The sequence below is a fragment of the Lampris incognitus genome, chromosome 10 (assembly GCF_029633865.1).
Source record: "Lampris incognitus isolate fLamInc1 chromosome 10, fLamInc1.hap2, whole genome shotgun sequence".
Lineage (NCBI taxonomy): Eukaryota > Metazoa > Chordata > Actinopteri > Lampriformes > Lampridae > Lampris > Lampris incognitus.
In genome coordinates, this window is record NC_079220.1 from 3,973,867 (window position 1) to 3,996,420 (window position 22,554).

Sequence of the window (22,554 nt, forward strand, 5' to 3'; positions counted from 1 at the left end):
AATAACTTAGTAAGTAACCTAGCAGTAAACAAGTCCTATTGAGCGACACTTGTATGTTCAGTAGGTGCAGTTTAGCTATACGACATGCTCCTCTGTCAGCTTCAGCCTCCTACAGACTGTGTGATTTGGGCTGTCTCAGACGAGAGATGACTAAACGTGGTGGCATCTTTGGTCGTGGCTCCAAAATGGTGGTTCTATATCGTAATCTCAGACAGGTTCAAAGACCACTTTTATTATGGTCTTGCGACCGAAGATGACCTGTCAGTGTCAGAAATTTAGGATGACCATCACACAGTGTGACTGCTGCTACGACTACGTCTACTAACCAACCAGTAGAAATGCAGCACGAAGTGACACACTGATCAACGCCACGCAGAATCTTTGCTGGCGCTAAACACAAACAAACAGACTCTTCTGTGACCCAAATGCACTGGATTCAACAAAACGAGCAACAGGCATCCGGGTAGTGTAACGGTCTATTCTGTTGCCTCCCAACACGGGGATCTCCGGATCGAATCACCGTGTTACCTCCGGCTTGGTCGGGCGTCCCTACAGACACAATTGGCCGTGTCTGCGGGTGGGAAGCGGATGTGGGTATGTGTCCTGGTTGCTGCACTAGCGCCTCCTCTGGTTGGTCAGGGCGCCTGTTCAGGGGGGAGGAGGAACTGGGGAGGAATAGCGTGATCCTCCCATGCACTACGTCCCCCTGGGCGAAACTCCTCACTGTCAGGTGAAAAGAAGTGGCTGGCGACTGAACATGTATGGGAGGAGGCGTGTGGTAGTCTGCAGCCCCCACAGATCGGCAGAGGGGGTGGAGCAGAGACCAGGACGGCTCAGAAGAGTGGGGTAATTGGCCAAGTACAACTGGGAGAAAAAAAGGAGGGGGGGGGACAAAACGAGCAGCAAGATGAGCTGCGGCGACTATTAAAAGGACTGGATTCCTGCTTGGAGCTATGATGCTCTACCAGCGGCGTGGATTGATTATGTGCGCTGATGCGGCACGCACGCTAATGACGTTTTTATGGACTTGCGTCATAGCCTGCAACTCAGTACGTGTTATCATCATACAGTCTACACACGTCACACTTGATGTCGTACCCAAGTTTATTAGATCCACATGGCACAGTGTGGATTGCAGTAAACTTATAGGACTGCTAAAATCGCACAGTCTGTAGGAGGCTTTTAGCTCTCACCACCAAGCTATTCAAGGTGATGGTTTGAAATATTTCATTATTCAGACGGTCGAAGCTGCCCTAACAGGTTTCATCCATACTGGTTCTCGGTGGAGAATTCCTGTGTCACGTAGTCTTCATTCTGTTTGAATGATTTCTCCACTTTTCACAGGAAAATGTCTGCATAACACGAGCACATACTGAGATAAACTTTTCTCCTCTCCTCTGTTTCGTTGTGGACTCTGTCAGTGGAAGGAGCTCAGGAGGCCCTTGACGGACATGCCCCCTAGATCAGAGGAGGTAACCCCATATTCACCACTCAGTCTTACGTTGCTTACTTTGGACATTTCTGTGCAAGAACGGATTCTCTCTCTACTCACTCTCTACTCTTCTACTCTCTACTCTTTCTCACTCTCTCTAGGCTCTCTCACTCTCTATCTCTACGCTCTCTATTCTTCTTCCCTCTACTCTCTCTATGCTCTCACTCTCTCTATCTCTCTACTCTTCTACTCTACGCTCTCTCTACGCTCTCTCACTCTCTCTACTCTCTCTCTCTACTCAATTCAATTCAATTGAATTCAGTGGTGCTTTATTGGCATGACTATTAATTACAATGTTGCCAAAGCAAAACAGGTCACCAGAGTACTAAAAATAAAACAAAAAAAACTCTCACTCTCTTTCTGTCTCTCTACTACTCACTCTCTCTACTCACTCTCTCTAATCTTTCTCTCTACTCTGTCTCGCTTTCTCTACTCTGTCTCTCTCTACTCTCTGTCTCACTCTACTCTCTCTATTCCATCTCTACTCTGTCTCTCTACTCTCGCTCTCTGCGCTGTCTCTCCCTACTCTCTTTCACTCTCTACTCTCTCTACACTCTCTCTACTCTTCTATTCTCTCTCTCTACTCTACACTCTCTCTCTACTCTCTATTCTTCTACTCTCTCTCTCTACTCTGTACTCTCTCTACTCTGTCTCTCTACTCTCTACACTCTACTCTCTACACTCACGCTCTCTCCTCTCTCTCTACGCTCTCTCTACACTCTCTCTACACTCTCTCTCTACACTCTCTCTCTACACTTCTACTCTACTCTCTCTCTCTCTCTCTCTACTCTGTTACTCTCTCTACTCTCTCTCTCTCTACTCTGTCTCTGTCTGTCTGTCTGTCTGTCTGTCTGTCTGTCTGTCTGTCTGTCTGTCTGTCTGTCTGTCTGTCTGTCTGTCTGTCTGTCTCTCTACTCTGTCTCTCTCTACTCTCTCTCTTTACCCCCTCTCTCTCTGTACTCGCTCTGTCTGTCTGTCTGTCTCTCTCTCTCTCAATTCAGTTCAATTCAAAGGCTTTATTGGCATGAAAGTTTTACAACAATGTTGCCAAAGCATCAAAAAATACAGTTTGAACGATACACAATAACACTAATAATGAACATCAACACAACATTGTAACGATCAATAAAGAAACAACACAGCCATAACAAACAGAAGTAGATCAAAAGGTGGAGCATGGGTTGTGAGGAGACTACAACTCGCTCTCGCTCTCTCTCTCTCTCTCTCTCCTCTCTCTCTCTCTCTCTCTCTCTCTCTCTCTCTCTCTCTCTCTCTCTCTCTCTCTCTCTCTCTCTCTCTCTCTCTCTCTCTCTCTCTCTCATCTCTCCTCTCTCTCTCTCTCTCTCTCTCTCTACTCTCTGAAGCGATGATCTTCTTATGCTGTAATCCATATTAAGGTTGCCTGGACATGCCCCACTAACAGACTGGAGTCAGCAGATAATAATAGTGTAGAACAGTAAATACAAAATAGATTCAAATAAATCTGGAGAAGGGCTGTACGATATATCGTTTCAGCATTGTCACAGCAGTAGTCACATCGCAGGATGTACAATGTGATGATGATGATGATGGATTTCAAGCAAATTAACTCAAACACCTCATGCTACATCTTTTTGCTGCTTGATACGAAAGGAAAATTCACACAGTCCTCATTTTCCCTGAGTAATCTACAAGAGAAGTCTGTCTGATATAACATAATTTACTCCAATTTATGGGTTCTTGGCTACACAGTTTGTTTCTCGTGAGTGACATGCAGGCTCAGTGTGTGTGTGTGTGCAGGTTTTAAGACCAGTCGAATTATTCAAGTTGTGCAATCTGTGACCCTCAGGAAAATGAACACCACAGTGCTTCCTGTTTTATAGTGAAATGGAAATTGCTTCATGCAAAATGCTAACACAGTATTTTGTAGAGGCATGTGGTCGTCAGTACTGGCTTTGCCTTTAAAGTTTCGGTGTGTAATATATTGGCTCTCATGAAGCGAATTATGATGAGAAAATATCAGCAGGGGTTGCTAACATGGTACGGACTGAACGGCGAGTCGTTTTTGTTGTTAATGGATGCTCTTGTCTCCCGAAAGACTTCCATTTGCAGTCACAGTCCTCAGCATCCACTAAGGGTTTGTTTCTTTAAGTAACAGCTGCTGGCAGATGTGCTGTGTATCCATGATATCTCCATTTCAATGAGTTTTACTTGTTTGCCTTTATTTCTTGTTGTTACTGACATTTCATGTAGAAAACAACATGTGTATGTTGAACTCATATATTTACTCATATAAGATCTTACTTTTCAAGAGGATAACACACATCACCTCGAAATAGGGTTGGGCATCGTTTGGATTTTAAGGATTCTGATTCTGATTCTGCTTTTCGATTCCGGTTCTTTGAGAGGCGAGGTCAACACAGGTCACATGCTTCTTTCACAGAAGAAAAATGTATTTAAAAAAAACTTTATCCAAGCTATTCTGTTTTAAGAACGGATCATTCATGTGAACGTCTCGTTCTTATATTTACATTTACAATAACTGTCTTCATACATGAAGATGAAGAGGTAAAGACACAGTCACACCCTGGTCCAGACTACCAGGTCTTAAACTCCTTAAATTATACACAGTTCTTGTTTAGAAACATGAGCATATCTGCCTTCTCAGGCTGTATACGCGAGCGTTCAGCGCAGAAGAAAAAAAACACATTTCAGTATTTGCATACAGTTTATAGCAATTCGCTCATGTATAAGTTGTTTGCTGTGTCACTTGAGAAAAGACAAACGTTATTAATTGTCACCTACCCAGTTGCGATGAGGTGCTGCTGGCTGCTTGCTCAGGGTGGCTGAAGAGGACGCCGAGGCAGGACATGGAGACCGGCACAACGTGTCAAACACAGTACACTGGTTAATCTGTACACCGTGTAGGCCAAGGTGTTTGGCCATATTTGTTGTGCGTCCTCCCTTGCATGAAATAATTTTGCCACAGGCGTTGCACTGTGCCAAGCCTTCACTTTTCAAGGCAAAATGAAGCCACACGTTCCACCGCAGCTTCCCCTGGTCCATGATGGCACACATTTAACTTGCGGAGGCAAAAACTATGGAAGCTACACACCGCCGCCACGGAAACTGAAACTAACTTTAGCGCGAGTGAAATTTATTTAGGAATGGATAGGCAGAACCGAAATGTGAATTCCTTAACTATTCCTTTGGGATCATAATTTTGGAACTGGTTCAATTTGAAACCGGTTCTCGATGCCCAACCCTACCTCTAAACGTAGAATGTGTGACGTGTGCTATGTTGCTGTGCAGGAGCTGGACCCTGTGACGCTCCACAACCAGGCCCTGATGAACATGGACAAGACGCCATCGGAGGGCTTCGAGAAGCTGGCCTTCCTGCTGCAGCAGGTCCCGTTCCCCCCGGTCACCTTCGGGAACCTGCTGCTGCTCTACTGCAAGTATGAGGTGAACTGCAGGGCGGATGGGCTTTTAGAAACCTTAACCGTGTGACCGGCAGGTCCAGGTTCCATACTCCATAACCCCTCAACTGTTGACCTTAGAAAAGTGTGATTTATCAAGATAGTGAATCCCTACAGGCCCCATACCTGGACAGGGGGAGGTGAAGATCTCCCCCTGTCTGGCTGACCTTCAGCATGTTATAGTTTTCTGTAATAATTCCCCCTGGTTTCTAGACTGGGGTTTGCCTACATCTACAGCTGTCCTAAGAAGCAAATATATTACTTTATTACTGTTGTTCTTGCGTTCTCTGTTTTGTAACACAGCGAGACTTCATGCAGAGGTCTTCACCACAGATTATAAGATAAAGAATATTTTGTGCCCTTTTAGATGTTCAGGAAAACACAGTTGAATTTGATATGCAGAGAGTGTAACGCTTGTAGGGCGCCATTTTTTACTCAATCACTGACCTGCACCCACACACACAATGATTCTGTTGTTTTGCAGTCATGCTCAGGCATTAAGTTACCTGTCACTCAAAATAAGGTCCTGGCGGGCATCCGGGTTACAGTCTGTTCCGTTGCCTACCAACATGGGGATCACCAGTTCAAATCTCCGTGTGACCTCCGGCTTAGTCGTGTGTCCCTCCAGACACAATCGGCCATGTTTGCGGGTGGGAAGCCGGATGTGGGTATGTGTCCTGGTCGCTGCACTAGCACCTCCTCTGGTCAGTCGGGGCGGGGTGCCTGTTCGACAGGGGGGGGGACTGGGGAGAATAGCGTGATCCTCCCACACGCTACGTCCCCCTGGCGAAACTCCTCACTGTCAGGTGAAAAGAAGCGGCTGGTGACTCCACATGTACTGGAGGAAGCATGTGGTAGTCTGCAGCCCTCCCCGGATTGGCAGAGGGGGTGGAGCAGCGACCGGGACGACTCGGAAGAGTGGGGTAATTGGCCCCCTATTTAAATTTTTTAAAATGTTTTTTCTATTTATTTTTTTTCCCTACTCAGTTGGTGGGGATGAGTTGTGGGAGGGAGAACGGGGGAAAAATGTTTGCTGTCTTTTATATAACTGCTATTCATTGTATATTATTGTGATGTGATTTTCAGACTATAAAGAAAATATGTAACTGTTGATATGTGGTGGTAAACCCATGTTTGTTACACTGGGCACCAGCTGATTACATGCTGGCATGCCGTTGGAAAAATTAACATGCCAGCACTCGGTTTAATGAGGGCACATGTCAGCATTTTCCATCATATGACAGCGAGGGTCCTGGGCTGGCCAAAACAGCTTTGTAAACGGATTTGGGAAGTATCAGTCCCCGCGTGGTGCGAGTCCCAGTGGAAAGCTACCACAGAGCGGCAGTCTGGCTCCCAAACTCTACTGACTCCTTAATTAAGTTGGCATTAACTTCACTGCTGGATTCAATCTGTCTCTCTCTCTCTCACACAGTATTTTGACTTGGCGGCCGATGTCTTGGCTGAAAATGCCCATCTCACCTACAAGCTTCTCTCCCCGGTAAGTTCCCTCCCATCTAGTCTGAACTCCCACAGTTCCATTTGTTTTGGTGTATCAGATGTATTTGTCCTCACAGCGAAAAGGTCCTGGGTTCGAGCCCCAGAGTAGTCCAACTTTGGGGTTCATCCCCGGTCGTCCTCTGTCTGGAGTTTGTATGTTCTCCCCGTGTCTGTGTGGGTTTCCTGTGAGTGCGCCGGTTTCCTCCCACAGTCCAAAAACATGTAGGTCAGGTGAATCAGCCGTACTTAATTGTCCCTAGGTGTGAATGTGTGTGTGTGTGTGTGGGCCCTATGATGGACTGGCAGCCTGTCCAGGGTGTCTCCCTGCCTGCTGCCCAATGACTACTAGGATAGGCTCCAGCATCCCGCGACCCTGAGAGCAGGATAAGCGGTTCGGTGATGGATGGATGGATGTATTTGTCCATTTAATCAATGCCTTAAACACAGTACACACTTTGATCGACTTGCCTTTTGCTGAACATTTTTGAAACGCTCTGTATGATGGGATCCATATATATATATATGGTGATATGTACTTTTGTTCTTCTGCCGTAGTACCTGTATGAGTTTCTGGATGCCATGTTGACCTGCCAGACTGCTCCAGAGGAGGTGAAGAGTGGCAACAACAAACACTTTCATCCTTTCCTTCATGTTTCGGGGAATACACAGACATTTAGTGAATTACTTTGCTCAGAATCACCCACATACAAACATACCCACCTACCCGAATACAAATCTGTCTCTCAGTGCATCTGTCAGATTCAGTCCAAAGTCACAGTGCTCAGCCAGTCTCCTAAGCTCAGCCGCAAAATCTGCAGTTGACTCAGTTTTCAGCTGGTTTTGTTTGTGGAACCTAAAATGTTCAGCAGTAGCAAGTGGTTTTGGGTTCAGGTGATTCTGCAGCACATACATGATATCTTTAAAAGACTTGGTGGCTGGTTTTGTGGGAGCCAGTAGGCTACGGAGCAAGTTATAGGTTTTAGCTCCCATTACAGTAAGTAGGACTGCTATGGTAACAGGCATGGATGCAAGTCCATGAATACTGGGATGGCATCCAGTGCTTTACCTGTGCCGCCGTCCATAGGGTTAGTGGTTGTGTCAGGAAGGGCATCCCACGTAAAATTTTACCAAATAAGTATGCGGATTGACAAGACCATACCAGATCAGTCAAGGCTCCATACAGGATTGGCTGAAGTCCAGGTTAATAACGGCTGCCATTGGTGCTGTGCCCTCACGGGGTACCAATGAAAACTAAAATCCACTGTGGCGCACCCCTGAGATACAGGGAACAAGCTGAAGGAAGAAGGAGAAGACTTTGCTCAGAGTCACAATCTCATCACAATATGAAGTTTTATTGTTTTTAATAGTAATTAATAGGGCGTCCGGGCAGCGTAGCAGTCTATTCCGTTGCCTACCAACACTGGGATCGCTGGTTCGAATCCCCGTGTTACCTCCGGTTTGGTCAGGTGGCCCTACAGACACAATCAGCTGTGTCTGCGGGTGGGAAGTCGGATGTTGATATGTGTCCTGGTCGCTGCACTAGCGCCTCCTCTGGTCAGTCGGGGCGCCTGTTCGGGGGGGAGGGGGAACTGGGGGGAATAGCGTGATCCTCCCACACACTATGTCCCCCTGGTGAAACTCCTCACTGTCAGGGGAAAAGAAGCGGCTGGCGACTCCACATGTATGGGAGAAGGCATGTGGTAGTCTGCAGCCCTCCCCGGATCGGCAGAGGGGGTGGAGCAGCGACCAGGACGACTCGGAAGAGTGGGGTAATTGGCCGAATACAATTGGGGAGGAAAAAAAGGGGGGGTATATATTAAAAAAATGCTCATGTTTATGGTTAACAAAAATAATGGTGGTTCTAAAATGGTTTCCCCACTCAATGAAATAACTTTCATTAAGCATGAAGATCTAGCTCATTCATGTCTCACATTTTGATTTAATTTTTTTGGTTTTTATTTCTGAAAGTGAGTGGACAGTCTACTCACCTTAGTATTTTTTTTTTGAAGCAACTCGGTCCATGTTTTAATTTAATTGTAAATTTTAATTTTAAACCAATCCGTTTGTTCATGAATGGAATTCCACATCTAGAAATGTTGGATTCATAGCCGGTAAAGTAATTAGATAAAAGCTCCGTCCCTCTGTCTTTGTCTGACAGGCCTTCAGGAAGTTTGATGACATGAACGGCAAACTGACAGAACAGCTACGCAAGCTGACCAAACAGGTATTATTCCTCTCCTCCTCCTTTCCAGCTGTTGGAGAACAGGGCCTCGAGTCAAGTCCAGAGAAGCCACTGAAAGGCCCCCTTCTTCCCAGAGGAAACTTGATTCCTGTTGGCACGTCCATACCGGACTCTGGCGTGCAAGCTTGAATACAGCCCAGATGAATAGATCTTTACAGATCTGACTGGGGAAGTTGCAAATGTTTTATTTTCCATGTAGATATCCAACTCCTCAAGAACTGATGTGAGAAGAGGCACACAGTTGGTTTGGCCAAAAAATGATAACAGGGGAATTTAACAGGCCAGCTGTCATGAGTCGTCATCGTGAGCCGTGGTTAACTGTTGTTTCCTCTTCCTCTCTAAGGTGCAGGAAGTCAGGCTGGCTCGTGACGATGAGGGAGTCAAGAAGGCTCTGCAGGATTACGACTTGATGCTGGAAAAGTGAGGAGGATACACGCACCAACCATGCACAAACAAACTCGTACACACTTTAACACTGTAGAAATAGAAAGATATACAAACACACAAACTTATAAACAATGGCACATTATTGTTCTAAGAAATTCATCAATTGAGTGTGAAGTAAATTAGATAATGTCAATATTGCCATGAACGGTGCACCCGGTTGATTTATGCCATGATTGAAGCTTTATGTTACACAACCACACACAAACACAAACACCATTTAACACTGTGGAAGTAGGAGGTTACACACAAAAAGTAACTCAAACACACACCTTTTATTACTGTATGAGAAGAATGCATGCAAACTTATAAACACCTCTCAACAGTGTAGTAGTAGGAGAATGCGCACACACACACACTCGCACGCACGCACAAACTCATTCACATACCTTTTAACTGTGTATAAAAAGGAGTTTGAAAGGTCTGAACCAGGAAGCGTAGAGAAGAACATTCTAGAACGAAACAGGTTTAACATTTCCGCCTTGAGAACGTCTGCTAGCTCCAGTGCAGCGTTTTGCCCAGTATGCCTCCAGTATATTTCCCAGCCACCCATTGTCTTTGCTCCCATCAACCATGAACACACCTTCGGTACCTTGTCCCTCCACCTCTCCCATGATTGGTTGTTCTCCTGGTCTCCCCCAATCGGATTGGTCCATTCTCACCCCAGGTACATCCCAGTGCTGATGGCCCAGGCCAAGATCTACTGGAACAGGGAGAACTACCAGATGGTGGAGAAGATTTTCCGCAAGTCGGTGGAGATCTGCAACGAGCACGACACCTGGAAGCTCAACGTGGCGCACGTGCTCTTTATGCAGGAGAACAAATACAAGGAGGCCATTGGCTTCTACGAGCCAATCGTCAAGAAGCACTGCGACAATGTGAGTACCTTGAATGTGTTGGATGGCTGCTGCACTGTCAGACAGTGCTGTTGATTTGTCTCATTTGTGTTGCTCCCAGTCTGGTTAACGGATGCAACAAAAAGACAAGTTAACATTAGGTCAAATTCACCAATAGAGCATAACTCTAATTAGATAAGGTTGGTATTTCCACTATAGCCTGTTGTGTTATACCATGGTTGAAGCTTTACGTCATAGTTGTGTAATACAGCCTTTCACACACACACACACACACGCACGCATTCACACACAAACACACACACAAATTTTGCAAATAATATCAGATTAGTTCTTGATTTATTAGACTACTCTGATCTTCTCAGTCAAAACAGTTTTATTTTATTTCTAGACTTTTTAAGGCTTTTGACTCATTGGCACGTGTTTTTATCTTTGAATCTCTTTGTAAATTTGGGTTTGGACATTTTTTCTGCGAGGCTATGAGAACGTTATATAATTCTGGGAACTTCCGTATTAGACTCAAGCATGGGACTTCACCATGTTTCAATCTCACCAGAGGGGTCAGGCAAGGTTGCCCAATTTCTCCGTATTTGTTCCTTCTCACTGCCCAACTCCTCTCAACATTCAGTCTTGAGAGCGATGTCCAAGTAATTTCTCTTAACAGGTCATCAGGTCAGTCAACTTGCTGATGACACTACATTATTCCTAAAGGATGCATCGCAGGTTCCCAAGGTGATAAATCACATCAAGATATTTTCTGAAGCTTCAGGCTGCTTTTTAAATATGGGAAAATGTGATGGGTGCGTCATTCATTTGTACACTTATAATGGGTATTCTCCTGTTTTTTGTCATTGTTTTCGTCAATGTGAAGCACTTTGGGTGTCGAGAAAAGCACTTTAAAAATGTAATGATTATACTGGTTTGGGGTGGTAAAATCTTCGACTCGTAGAAGGTGATCGTGTGGTCGGTTTCCACTGCTGAGGAAAAATACTTCACTGTTAATGAGTTTACATGATTGAGGAGTGATTCATATGAAACACATAAGGTGTCATCTCTCTGATTTAGGGAGTACTTCAACTGCCCCTAACACCAACAGTGATACTGCTGACAGTCTGTTGAAGTCTTGATTAAAGCCCTTATTCTCTACTTTTCTGTTCCTCCATTCACCAGCTGGAGCAGTGTAACATTCAGGAGTGTCCCTGCAAACGCAAACCCTCGGTAAACACCAAAGAAGCAAAGGGAGGAAAAAACAGCCCTGTTCATTACTTTAAGATTGCAGTGCTTTCCAAATATTGCATGAAATCTTGTTACCTTTAATTTCTGTGTTATGACATCTGCTGTGCCGTCTCTGGTGATATCCCGTCAAGTACAACGTTCCCAACTATTCCCAGAAACCCTAAAAATCTTGACACGCCTTTTCATTTTATGGAAATAAAAAAAAAATCACAATCAGCTTTAATATATCCTGCTAAATCAAATTTTTTGAAGTCCCTCTGTTTGAAATTGCTGTGAAGAAGCATGCAGGAATTTTGTCAGAAATGTTCAACACATTTTGTGCTTTGTAGATATCTACTGAAATAAGAGATTATGCTGTTCAGTTTGATTCTTGAGAAATTATTTTTGTCTTTGAGACTGTGTCCACCGTTGTTTGGTGATAAATAAATGTATGTTACTTCCCACTCCAGATCCTGAATGTCAGTGCTGTGGTCCTGGCTAACCTGTGTGTGTCTTACATCATGACCAGCCAGAATGAAGAGGTACTTTACGTACATGTACATTCATATACAGCATTGTGGTGGGGTCTGTTTCATCGGTACAGTATGGCAAAACAACTTCCAGAGCTCAAGCTCACATTGAAACCATATGTGCATTCATGCAGAACATAGACGGTCTCGTAGCACTCTGAGACTATGGTATTTGTGCTTGACTTTATGATTTTGTGAGTTTCTGAAAGGATATTGTATTGACATACATTATGTGATATTATATATATTTGGATGCTGGTCACCTTTGCTCGTTACAAGTAGAAAAATATTATTTTTGTACATATTACAAGGCAAACATTTATGGATTTTATAGATTAGAAATTAAAGTTACCGCGTCCGGGTAGTGGGGCGGTCTATTCCATTGCCTACCAACACGGGGCTCGTCATTTCAAATCCCCGTGTTACCTCCGCCTTGGTCGGGCATCCCTACAGACACAATTGACCGTGTCTGTGGATGGGAAGCCAGATGTGGGTATGTGTCCTGGTCGCTGCACTAACAACTCCTCTGGGGAACTGGGGGGAATAGTGTGATCCTCCCATGTGCTACGTCCCCCCCCGGTGAAACTCCCCACTGTCAGGTGAAAAGAAGCGGCTGGTGACTCCACGTGTATCGGAGGAGGCATGTGGTAGTCTGCAGCCCTGCCCAGATGGGCAGAGGGAGTGGAGCAGCAACCAGGACGGGTCAGAAGAGTGGGGTAATAGGCCATGTACAATTAGGAGGGAAAAGGGGGAAAAAGCCACACACAAAAAAATTAAAGTTACTGTGAATTCTCGTCTATGGTGGGATAAATATCACATGACCATTAAACTTCATGACTGCTTGAGTGATTTATTATCTGGCATCTCCTCCACTTTTTTCTCCTCTAGGCTGAGGAGCTGATGAGAAAGATTGAGAAAGAGGAGGAGCAAATCTCCTATGATGAACCAGACAGGAAGGTTTTCCACCTCTGCATCGTCAACCTGGTCATCGGGTGAGCTCCAGCAGCTGCTCATATCCCATTTCTGACATGGAGATGAGGCAAAGTGCTTGCTTAGAGGACCATGGGTCCCAGATTATCCTACTATCCTTATTTACCAACCCTGACAGTCGCAGGAGGGGAATCAGAAGCTTGGTCAGAGCTGATGGACACATCAGATGAAGTAGTAGTGTGAGGGGACTTACAGATAGACTGTATATGCACGGGTCATAAGTAAGTCCTCTGGTGTGGGGGGATCAGTAAGTCTTTCCCAAAACAGCAGCACTTCACAGCTGAGTTCACTGTGGAGCGGGATGGAAATGAATGGGAGAAGATGAAAAATGATGCAGGGATGAGGCAGCACACACACGCACAAAATTTAGCTCTAATTTTGTCATATGTTATTTCCATTCATTTACCATCTTCAGAGCAGCACAGCAGCACACGGCGTCTGGCTGCTCGCCTGTGTGGTTGTTTTCATTTGTTTCATCGGATTACATGAGATCCCTGGAGAGCGGCGCTCCGGTTGCCAGTGGCAGTCAGGACTAAGTAGGATAACCGCAGTTATATCCTGAAGTGTATTATACCTGCTCTGTGCCTCCTTGTATGGTGTGTATGCATGTATGGGAGAGTGGTGAAACGTGTGTTAGAGTTAGGGTTAGGACCTTTGTTAAGAGGGACACTGTCTCTGGGGCACAAAATCCAGATTGAACCTATAATGAGTTTAGAGAACATATTGCTGACCGTTGTCTCTTTTAAACGTTGGTTGCAATCAAATTCATTAGTAAACCAGTGGTGACGTCCCCAGCTAACACAGATGTAGTGAACATTGCATTGGACGCACGGTAGTTTTTCTCTCCCCCGGGCGCGTTTACTCATTTCTGGGCTCGCCATGGCATTGCTTGCACCGAAATAGGTGTGGGGGTGCAGTAGAGGGCCATGTCAGTCAGTGCTAGTTTGATGTCAAATAAAACCAAATATTACACCTGCGTCTCTGCCTGGTCAGACCACGTCTTAGCGCAGACGCAAGCGTTGTGTGGTAGTTTCCGGGCTTTGGGCAGAGGTGCACTTAGCGTAGACTTATCCAAAATCACACACGCCACTTGTGTGTTAGTTATGTTGGTCTGTTTCATGGATCATTTAACTAACGACTACTGTCTTGATGCATGCTCACTAACCCGGGTAGGGAAGTCACAGGAAGTTGAATCAGTTCATCTGGACACATTTATTAACAGATACGTTTCATCATCATCTAAGTTACCTCTTCAGTCTCAACTGACTGCAGGTACCCCCACCCTTATAAACAATACAGTGACTGCAGGTACCCCACCCTTATAAACAATACAGTGACTGCAGATACCCCACCCTTATAAACAACACAGTGACTGCAGATACCCCACCCTTATAAACAACACAGTGACTGCAGGTACAACCACCCTTATAAACAATACAGTGACTGCAGGTACCCCACCCTTATAAACAATACAGTGACTGCAGGTACCCCACCCTTATAAACAATACAGTGACTGCAGATACCCCACCCTTATAAACAACACAGTGACTGCAGGTACCCCCACCCTTATAAACAACACAGTGACTGCAGGTACCCCCACCCTTATAAACAACACAGTGACTGCAGGTACCCCCACCCTTATAAACAACACAGTGGCATAACGACCCAAACCAACCATCGGTTTCATATGCAAATTGCCATGACCATTAACTAGAGTTTCAACCTTCTTTGACCCTCAGGACGCTGTACTGTGTGAAGGGGAACTACGACTTCGGCATCTCCCGTGTCATCAAGAGCCTGGAGCCGTACAACAAGAAGGTCAGCTATCGTTTTTTTGCTTTGGATTTTTCTAGAAAGTTTTTAAAAAGAGGGCTCAGCATGCATTCTTCCCTTCTCCCAACACACACATACACACATACACTTAGGTCACCTTTAAAAAATAGGTTTCCTTTGACACATTCTGTCCATTTGCCCTCCTGGGAAGGTGTTGGGTTTATATTTTTCAAGAGGAGTAGGAAAGATTGTCACTCCTTTTCAGAGAAAGAGGGAGAGGAAGAGAAAAAGATCATATTAAGAAGCAAACACAGTCTGCTGTGAAGTGATGTGTTTTCTTACAGCTGGCCAGGTCAGCATGTGGAGCGTTTTTACGTTAACTCATCTCGGTCACATGTTGTCCCCGCTGGTTTCAGTCTCTACAGAGGGGCCTTTTTATTTTCCTTAGATCGGACCGTTCTGGTTTGGCCTCTCAGTTCTCTGAAACACAACACAGGCTGGAGTTGGGTTCCACCTGTGTCCACTACACCCCAGCTGAGTGTGTCAGTCAGTAAGACAGTCCTGGTCAAAGTGACAGCATATGGGAGGTCGGGACAGTGTGAACCAGACTGTTAGACCAGCTGAACACTGAATGAGATGCATCCAGTCTGTCAGTGCCTTCAGACTATTTCTGCCTGGAGCTGTTCTGAGTACTGTTTGTTAAACCAATCAATTGAAAAATACAGAAAGAGTGGGGGGGGGGCCCAGGGGGGAACCCACGAAATCTATTTCATTTATTTAATTCAACTAATGTCTTATTGTTCCTGGCAAGTAAATAGTGAATTGGTGCTGTTAGCCTCAGGTCTTTTTTTTCCCTTTTTCTCTCCAATTGTATCCGTACAATTACCCCACTCTTCTGAGCCATCCTGGTCTTCTCCCCACATCCATGAGGAGTGCCCTAATCGCATTACTTCCAAAACCAGGAAAACCAAACACAAAATGTGAAAATCTGCACCCAGGTAGGCTCTTAAATTCAGATACAAAAATACTTTGCGAAGTTCTTGGATGAAGATTGGAGGGCCTGCTTCCTCGGATGGTGGGCGAGGACCAAAAAGGATTTGTTCAAGCTAGACAGGGTTTTCACAATGTCAGACGAGTGCTCAATATTTTACACAGTCAGAGATGGGCGACAGACACAGCCTTACTCTCACTTGATGCAGAGAAGGCCTTTGACTGTGTTGAATGGCCTTATCTGTTTGAGGTGCTTACCCACTTTGGCTTTTGGGATACATTTTTTAAATGGGTTCGATTGCTTTGTGCTGGGCTCACTGCAGAAGTTTCGACTAATAATGTGGTCTCTAAACCTTTTAACGTCTCCAGAGGTTAACCGCATGGAAGTCCTTTATCACCATTGCTATTTGTTCTTGCAATAGAACCATTTGCTGTACTGGTCAGGATGCATAGTGACATTTATGGAATTTGAGAAAGTAATTTAGAACATAGAATAGCAGGTTTTGCTGATGATGATGTAATCTTGCTCCTAAAAATATCAAAGCAGTTCTATCCCTGCACTCCTAGATCTTATTAAAACATCTGAATACAAAGTTGTTTTTCTTTTTGGATTCCCCCCTCTCCTCCCTCCCTCCTCCTTCCTCCTTTTTTTTCTCCCCAATTGTATCTGGCCAATTACCCCATTCTTCCGAGCCGTCCTGGTCACTGCTCCACCCCCTCTGCCGATCCACAGAGGGCTGCAGACTACCACATGCCTTCTTCAATACATGTGGAGTCGCCAGCCGCTTCTTTTCCCCTGACAGTGAGGAGTTAAGCTGGGGGGACATAGCGCATGAGAGGATCACACTATTCCCCCCAGTTTCCCGAACAGGCGCCCCAACCAACCAAAGGAGGCACTAGTGCAGTGACCAACACACATACTCACATCCAGCTTCCCACCCGCAGACACGGCCAATTGTGTCTGTAGGGGGATTCGAACCGCCGATCCCCATGTTGGTAATCAATGGACTAGACCGCCCCGCTACCCAGACCCCCCAGCCTCAGGTTTTTTTTTTTTTTTAAGTCTTTGTGTAGGTTTTGGTTCTGAAGCTCCTTACAGCTGGTTTTACTGCTGCACACCAAGGTAGGATGAGAACTTGGGTTTCTCCTCAGCTGCCTGTGGTGTTTCTTATATTGGCTGTGACTGTGGGGTCTGTCAGGTGGATTGATAACATACCCGGGTGATAACACTTTTGTTCCCTAGCCTGCTGTCTAACGGTGGTCTGGTGTGATCAGCACTCAGCATGAGCTGGCTTTCCCTTGTAAAGTCATAAAGACAGGGATTCTGTTCTCCGAGTAGAACACAGCCCTCTCTAGACATATCAGGATCAGTCTTAATCAAATCCTAATTATCTGGAGATTTTGCTTAGTGGTCCCTAACTCTCCAGCTAAAGCAGCAGAACATAATTTATCCAGACAACACACACACGTGTCAAAATATATATATTTACAGAGTTTGCACTTGTGATTGTCAGAGAGAGACTCTCCCTGTCAATTTATGTGTCTCAGGTCAGTTCACAAAACATCAGATAAACTTGAAGTGGGGATGGACAATAACTCAATACTATTGTTTGTCATCTTTTAATGGTGTTGTAGTGAGATTAAATTCAGATACTGTCATATCATGATACACAGCTTTATTGTCTACATCATCAATGATGAGAATCTAGGACCTGAAATCGGGGAGCATTATTTGAAAATGAGCTTTGGTTGAATATTATACTTTACATTACCAAACAGCTCAATGTGATGAACCTCAGTTGGATTCTTGAACATGGAACTTCTGCATAAGTAAGCAGATATTATGATATATTCAGATTTAGACAACTTTATTTTCCTGTTAGGAACTTCTTGTGTGGAGGACATATACAGACACATCAACACTTATGCAGGGCAAAACAACCATTATAATAAACTATGACATAAATGCAGCAACAAATATACATACACACATACATGTAGTCATACAGTACATTCTCCAAACCTCATATACATGAACATAAACATGCTAACCACATATACATATGTATGTACATGCATACATACATACACATGTAACGACCATGAATGAGTAGACTCGCTAGCTGGTTGGCTAACGGGTCGGACCCTTTAGTTGACGGGTTAGCGCAGTTGCCTGTGGTACGGGCAACCTGGGTTTGCATCCCGGCTCTAGCCAATTCGGGGGGCAGCTGGGAACCACTGCAGCTGGGACGCAAACCCAGGTTGCCCGCACCATGGGCGACTGCGCTGACCCGTCAACTAAAGGGTCTGACCTGTTAGCCAACCGGCTAGTGAGTCTAGTCATTCATGATCGTTACACTAGCCCCCTCCTTCGGGAAGTCCCCACACTTCAGCATATCAGCTCCCTCACGTTTCTGGGAACACGCACTTCCGATGGCCTCACAGGCTCACCATCCCACTTCTGACACCTACTACTACTACTTTCGGCTGCTCCCATTAGGGGTTGCCAAAGCGGATCATACGTTTCCATCTCTTCCTGTCTTCTGCATCTTCCTCTGTCACACCAGCCACCTGCATGTCCTCCCTCACCATATCCATAAATCTCCTCTTTGGCCTTCCTCTTTTCCTCTTCCCTGGCAGCTCCATATTCAGCATCCTTCTCCCAATACACCCAGCATCTCTCCTCCACACATGTCCAAACCATCTCAATCTTGGCCCTCTTGCTTTGTCTCCAAACCATCCAACCTGAGCTGTCCCTCTAATACGTATACTTGTTCTTAATCCTGTCTTTCTTCATCACTCCCAGTGAAAATCTTATCATCTTCAACTCTGCCACCTCCAGCTCCACCTCCTGTCTTTTCATCAGTGCCACTGTCTCCAAACCATATAACATAGCTGGTCTCACTACCATCTTGTAAACTTCCCTTTAACTCTTGCTGACACCCACCTGTGACACCAATATAGCGAATTCAGGGAGCAGCCGGGAGTCTGCCGCAGACGGGATGCAAACCCGGGTCGCCCTGCGCTAACCAATCAACTAAAGGGTCCAACCTGTTAGCCAATCGGCCAGCAGGTCTACTCATCCTTGGTCATTACACTAGCCCCCTCCTTTGGGCGACCTGGGTTCGTGTCCCGTCTGCAGCGGTTCCTGGCTGCCTCCCAAATTTGCTACATTGGTGTCAGAAGTGGAATGGTGAGACCATGAGCCATCGGAAGCACGTGCGCCCAGAGACATGAGGGAGCTCATATGCTGAAGCGCGGGGACGTGCTTCCTGAAGGAGGGGATAGTGTAACGACCACAGATGAGTAGACTCGCTAGCCGGTTGGCTAACGGGTCGGACCCTTTAGTCGACCGGTTAGTGGTCACCCGTGCTGCGGGCGATCTGGGTTCACATCTGGGCTGCGGCGGATTCCCGGCTGCCCCCTGAATTCACTACACATATATACATACATACATACGTATATTTTGTACATCATAAATGGCATGTGTCTATATTGTATGAATAACATGTAAAATTCCCCATGATGATTGTGGTAGTATGTTTTCCATATCAGCACGAATGTTCTGTGTGTCTTTTTCCAGCTGGGAACGGACACCTGGTTCTATGCCAAACGATGTTTCCTCTCCTTGCTGGAGAACATGGCCAAACACATGATCATGCTGAGGGACACTGTGGTGCAGGAGTGCATCCAGTTTCTGGAGCACTGCGAGAGTAAGTACGAACGCAGGCATCTGTCAGCGTGTTTCATTGCTATCTGAAAACATTTGTCGTACTATAAATTCAGAACTGCTGGTGTGTTTTGATTCAAAGAAACTCCCTATAAGGCATCTTTTTATATCTGTACCTCAAACCAGGCTTAAAACCAAGGGTGACGGAGCTTTCACTGTACTAGTTGCCCTTAAACTGTGGAATGGTCTCCTCTTGGCTTTGCGGTCTGTTGACAATTTTAAAAAGCAGCTAACAACTCACCTGTTTCGTCTGTCTTGTTTGGTCTTTGGTTAATTTCTACAATCAGAATCAGAAACACTTTGTTGTTTCATTTCATGCACTTGCTCACATGAAATGAAACGAAACATGGTTTCTCTCAGCCCACAGATGTGTAACACAAAGACACAAACACATCGAAAAACTACAAGAACACATATATCCAAACTAACACACATATCTAAACTAACACATATATCCAAACTAACACACATATCCAAACTAACACATATAGTATGTAAACTAACACATATATCCAAACTAACACACATATCTAAACTAACACACATATCTAAACTAACACACATCTAAACTAACAGATATAACCAAACTAACACATGTATCTAAACTAACACACATATCTAAACTAACAGATATATCTAAACTAACACGTCTGTGAATGTTCTCATTCATCCAGGTCATGGTTATCCAAAGGAGTTGAATCAAGTGCAACTGGACTTGGTATATATATACCAAGTCCAGTTGCACTTGATTCAACTCCTTTGGCTAAACTAACACATATATCCACACTAACACATATATCCAAACTAACACATATATCTAAACTAACACATATATCTAAACTAACACATATATCTAAACTAACACACATATGTAAACTAAACAGCAACACAAAAATCACTGTCCAAGAGAGCGAACGCCAGCCAGGATGACTGTCGGAATTGCCGGTCTGCATGTGCTAGCAGTTAGCTTAGCCTGCCCTGCTTCTGCATCCTGTCCAACCGCCCTCGGTGCTTCCTGTTCGGGCGCAACTCTGGTCGGGGCTGTGGTCCTTGGGCCTACAGGACACAGCAGACCAAGCTCCCTCAGCTGATCCAACGCCAGTTAAGACACCTTCGACACGCCTCCCCACACTCCACACGACACTAAAAACACAGTCAAGGCTAGGCGAGGCCGCCGCCTTCAGTGTTATCAGAACTGCCGGTCTGCAGAGGCTAGCAATTAGCTTAGCCTGCCCCGCTTCCGCATCCTGTCAGACCGCCCGCGGTGTTGCAGCAGGGCCGTGGTCCCTGGGCCCACAGGATGCAGCAGACCAAACCCTCCCAGCCATGATGAAATGAAGACAAACTTAAGCGCCAACGTGGACAAAGATACTGCATGGACGGTACTGGGGGAGGCCGTCACAAACGTGAATTTGCGCCGCCATCTTCCCACACCAGAAGCGGCGTGGGAAGTAACTCAGACGTCACCAACAGGAACGCCATTTTAAACCCGACCAGCACAAGTACATTTAAAATGGAACCATCAAGCTTTACAAGTCAGAAAAGTGAAAAGCTGAAAGCATCTGGTGGTGCGCTCTCAGGCATTTTTGGATGCATGATGTGTGTGTGTGTGTGTGTGTGTGTGTGTGTGTGTTTGTGAGTGTGATACAGTGTTGTTATCTGTCCTTTACTCTGAGCGATGGAGAGAAGGGTTGCTGGGTTCTCTGGTGCCTGAGGCACTGCTGTTTGTGACAAGCTGTGACTTGTTAAGCTAGTCTGGTCTAAAATCCATGAGGGACTTGTCACTCCATCGACCACAGGCTGTTAACTGGTCCCCAGAGCTCTTCTTGTGAGAGGAGCGTCCTCCTCTTCATCCCTGTCTCCCCATCACTCCTCCCTCCCCCTGACACCCTCTCTCAACTTTTCTCGCTGTGTTTAGGCTAAACTGAAGTAACTGACAACACTGGTTGTTCTCTTTCTCGCTTCCTCCCCCTGCAGTTTATGGTAAGGATGAGCCAGCCATCATAGAGCAGCCCCTGGAGGAGGACCGCATTCACATTGGCAGGAACACGGTCACCTACGAGGCCCGGTTGTTGAAGGCCCTTTTCTATGAGGTCATTGGCTGGAACCAGTGACCTCATCAGACAGAGACGGTGATGTCACTTCACAGAATAGCAGGTAGCAACCAGTTCACCTGCCCAGACTGGACAGAAGCTCTGCCTGCTGCCCCTCTCCCGGCCAATTACATTTGTCACAGGCTGGCGGCAACTCAAAATGACTCACAATGGAGGAGTAGCTGATGAGCTGAGGTCAGTGGTGTCTTGTATGCAGTGGTACAGAAGGGGTTACAGTCAGGGTTCGGTGAACCATCAGGATTAACTGTAACCCTCTCATGGAACTAACTCCACTACTGTCATTGGTTGAAGGTTCGGGGACAAGGCGGAGCCTCCGTCAATTCTAGGTCAGTGACTTAATGGCTACCAATGTCGAAACGATAATCTCTATTTTAGCAGGCTATCTGACATCATCAGATGCAGTAGTGATGTCATCTAATGGAGTTTTGTGACATCACCGGCCAAACACGTGACGATTGGAACCAAAGTGTGCTTGACTTGCGACAAACGCACAATGAGACCTATATGTTGATTGTATTTTTTCAACACTGAAAATATATGATAATATACAAGCGCTTTATTCATGTTCACAGCGAACGTATTATCCAGTGTAGGCGGCCATTTCAAACAGGACCGAGCTTTATGTCTCTGGAAATTAAAAGCATCTGCCAGCCGCAGATTGTTTTTGGCCATTTTTGGACTCAACCACACACACACACACACATGCATATATACACACACTATGGGAGCTCATTATTTGAAGCTTAGTACAGCTGGGGAGAAGTTCCGGCAGACCGTTAAATCCCCTGCGTGTTCCAAAAGACGTTACACAACCCTTTATTACTCACTTTGTTGTGACCATCAGGGAAAACTAAGGTCGTACGGTTTCACTCCAGCTTCAGATTAATTCACACGTTTGTCAGCGTCCGTCCCCGAAGTGACATGAAGTTCTTAACAAGCCTTGTGGTTCAGCACAGCGGTCTTCTTCTGTCGCAGAAGCCCTCCTCGTGTTTTGTCTTTTGAAGACATTAGAGGGAGTCGGTTGTAGTTTTAGTAGACGTTAGCGAGGCTTTCTGTGATGTCATCTGTAGCTCACTGATGACATAGTTATACAGACCCCCCCCCTCCCCGTACCACTGACTCTACTGTAATAAAGTTTGTTGATGGTGTTTAGAGGTGATGGGTGTGAGGGTTTTTTTTCCCCCTTTTTTTTCTCCAGTTGTATCCAGCCAATTACCCCACTCTT

General features: G+C 45.5%; 1 protein-coding gene across 1 annotated transcript; it reads left to right on the plus strand.

The window, feature by feature from the left end:
* Positions 1-146: 146 nt before the first annotated feature.
* Positions 147-22,381, plus strand: ift70 (intraflagellar transport 70). The gene is made up of 13 exons (XM_056287596.1): positions 147-215; positions 1,422-1,472; positions 4,784-4,936; positions 6,383-6,448; positions 7,003-7,056; positions 8,606-8,671; positions 9,033-9,109; positions 9,801-10,011; positions 11,673-11,744; positions 12,621-12,724; positions 14,462-14,540; positions 19,069-19,198; positions 21,193-22,381. The coding sequence occupies exons 1-13, from the start codon at positions 147-149 to the stop codon at positions 21,327-21,329; spliced, it is 1,269 nt and encodes a 422-aa protein (XP_056143571.1). The 3' UTR covers positions 21,330-22,381.
* The last annotated feature ends 173 nt before the right edge of the window (positions 22,382-22,554 follow it).

Bases quoted from the DNA above. Each gene is read 5' to 3' on its own strand.
- ift70 (XM_056287596.1), top strand. From the start codon at position 147: ATGACTAAACGTGGTGGCATCTTTGGTCGTGGCTCCAAAATGGTGGTT. The intron at 216-1,421 runs GTTCAAAGACCA...GGACTCTGTCAG, and splicing joins TATATCGTAATCTCAGACAG to TGGAAGGAGCTCAGGAGGCC. The intron at 14,541-19,068 runs GTCAGCTATCGT...GTCTTTTTCCAG, and splicing joins TGGAGCCGTACAACAAGAAG to CTGGGAACGGACACCTGGTT.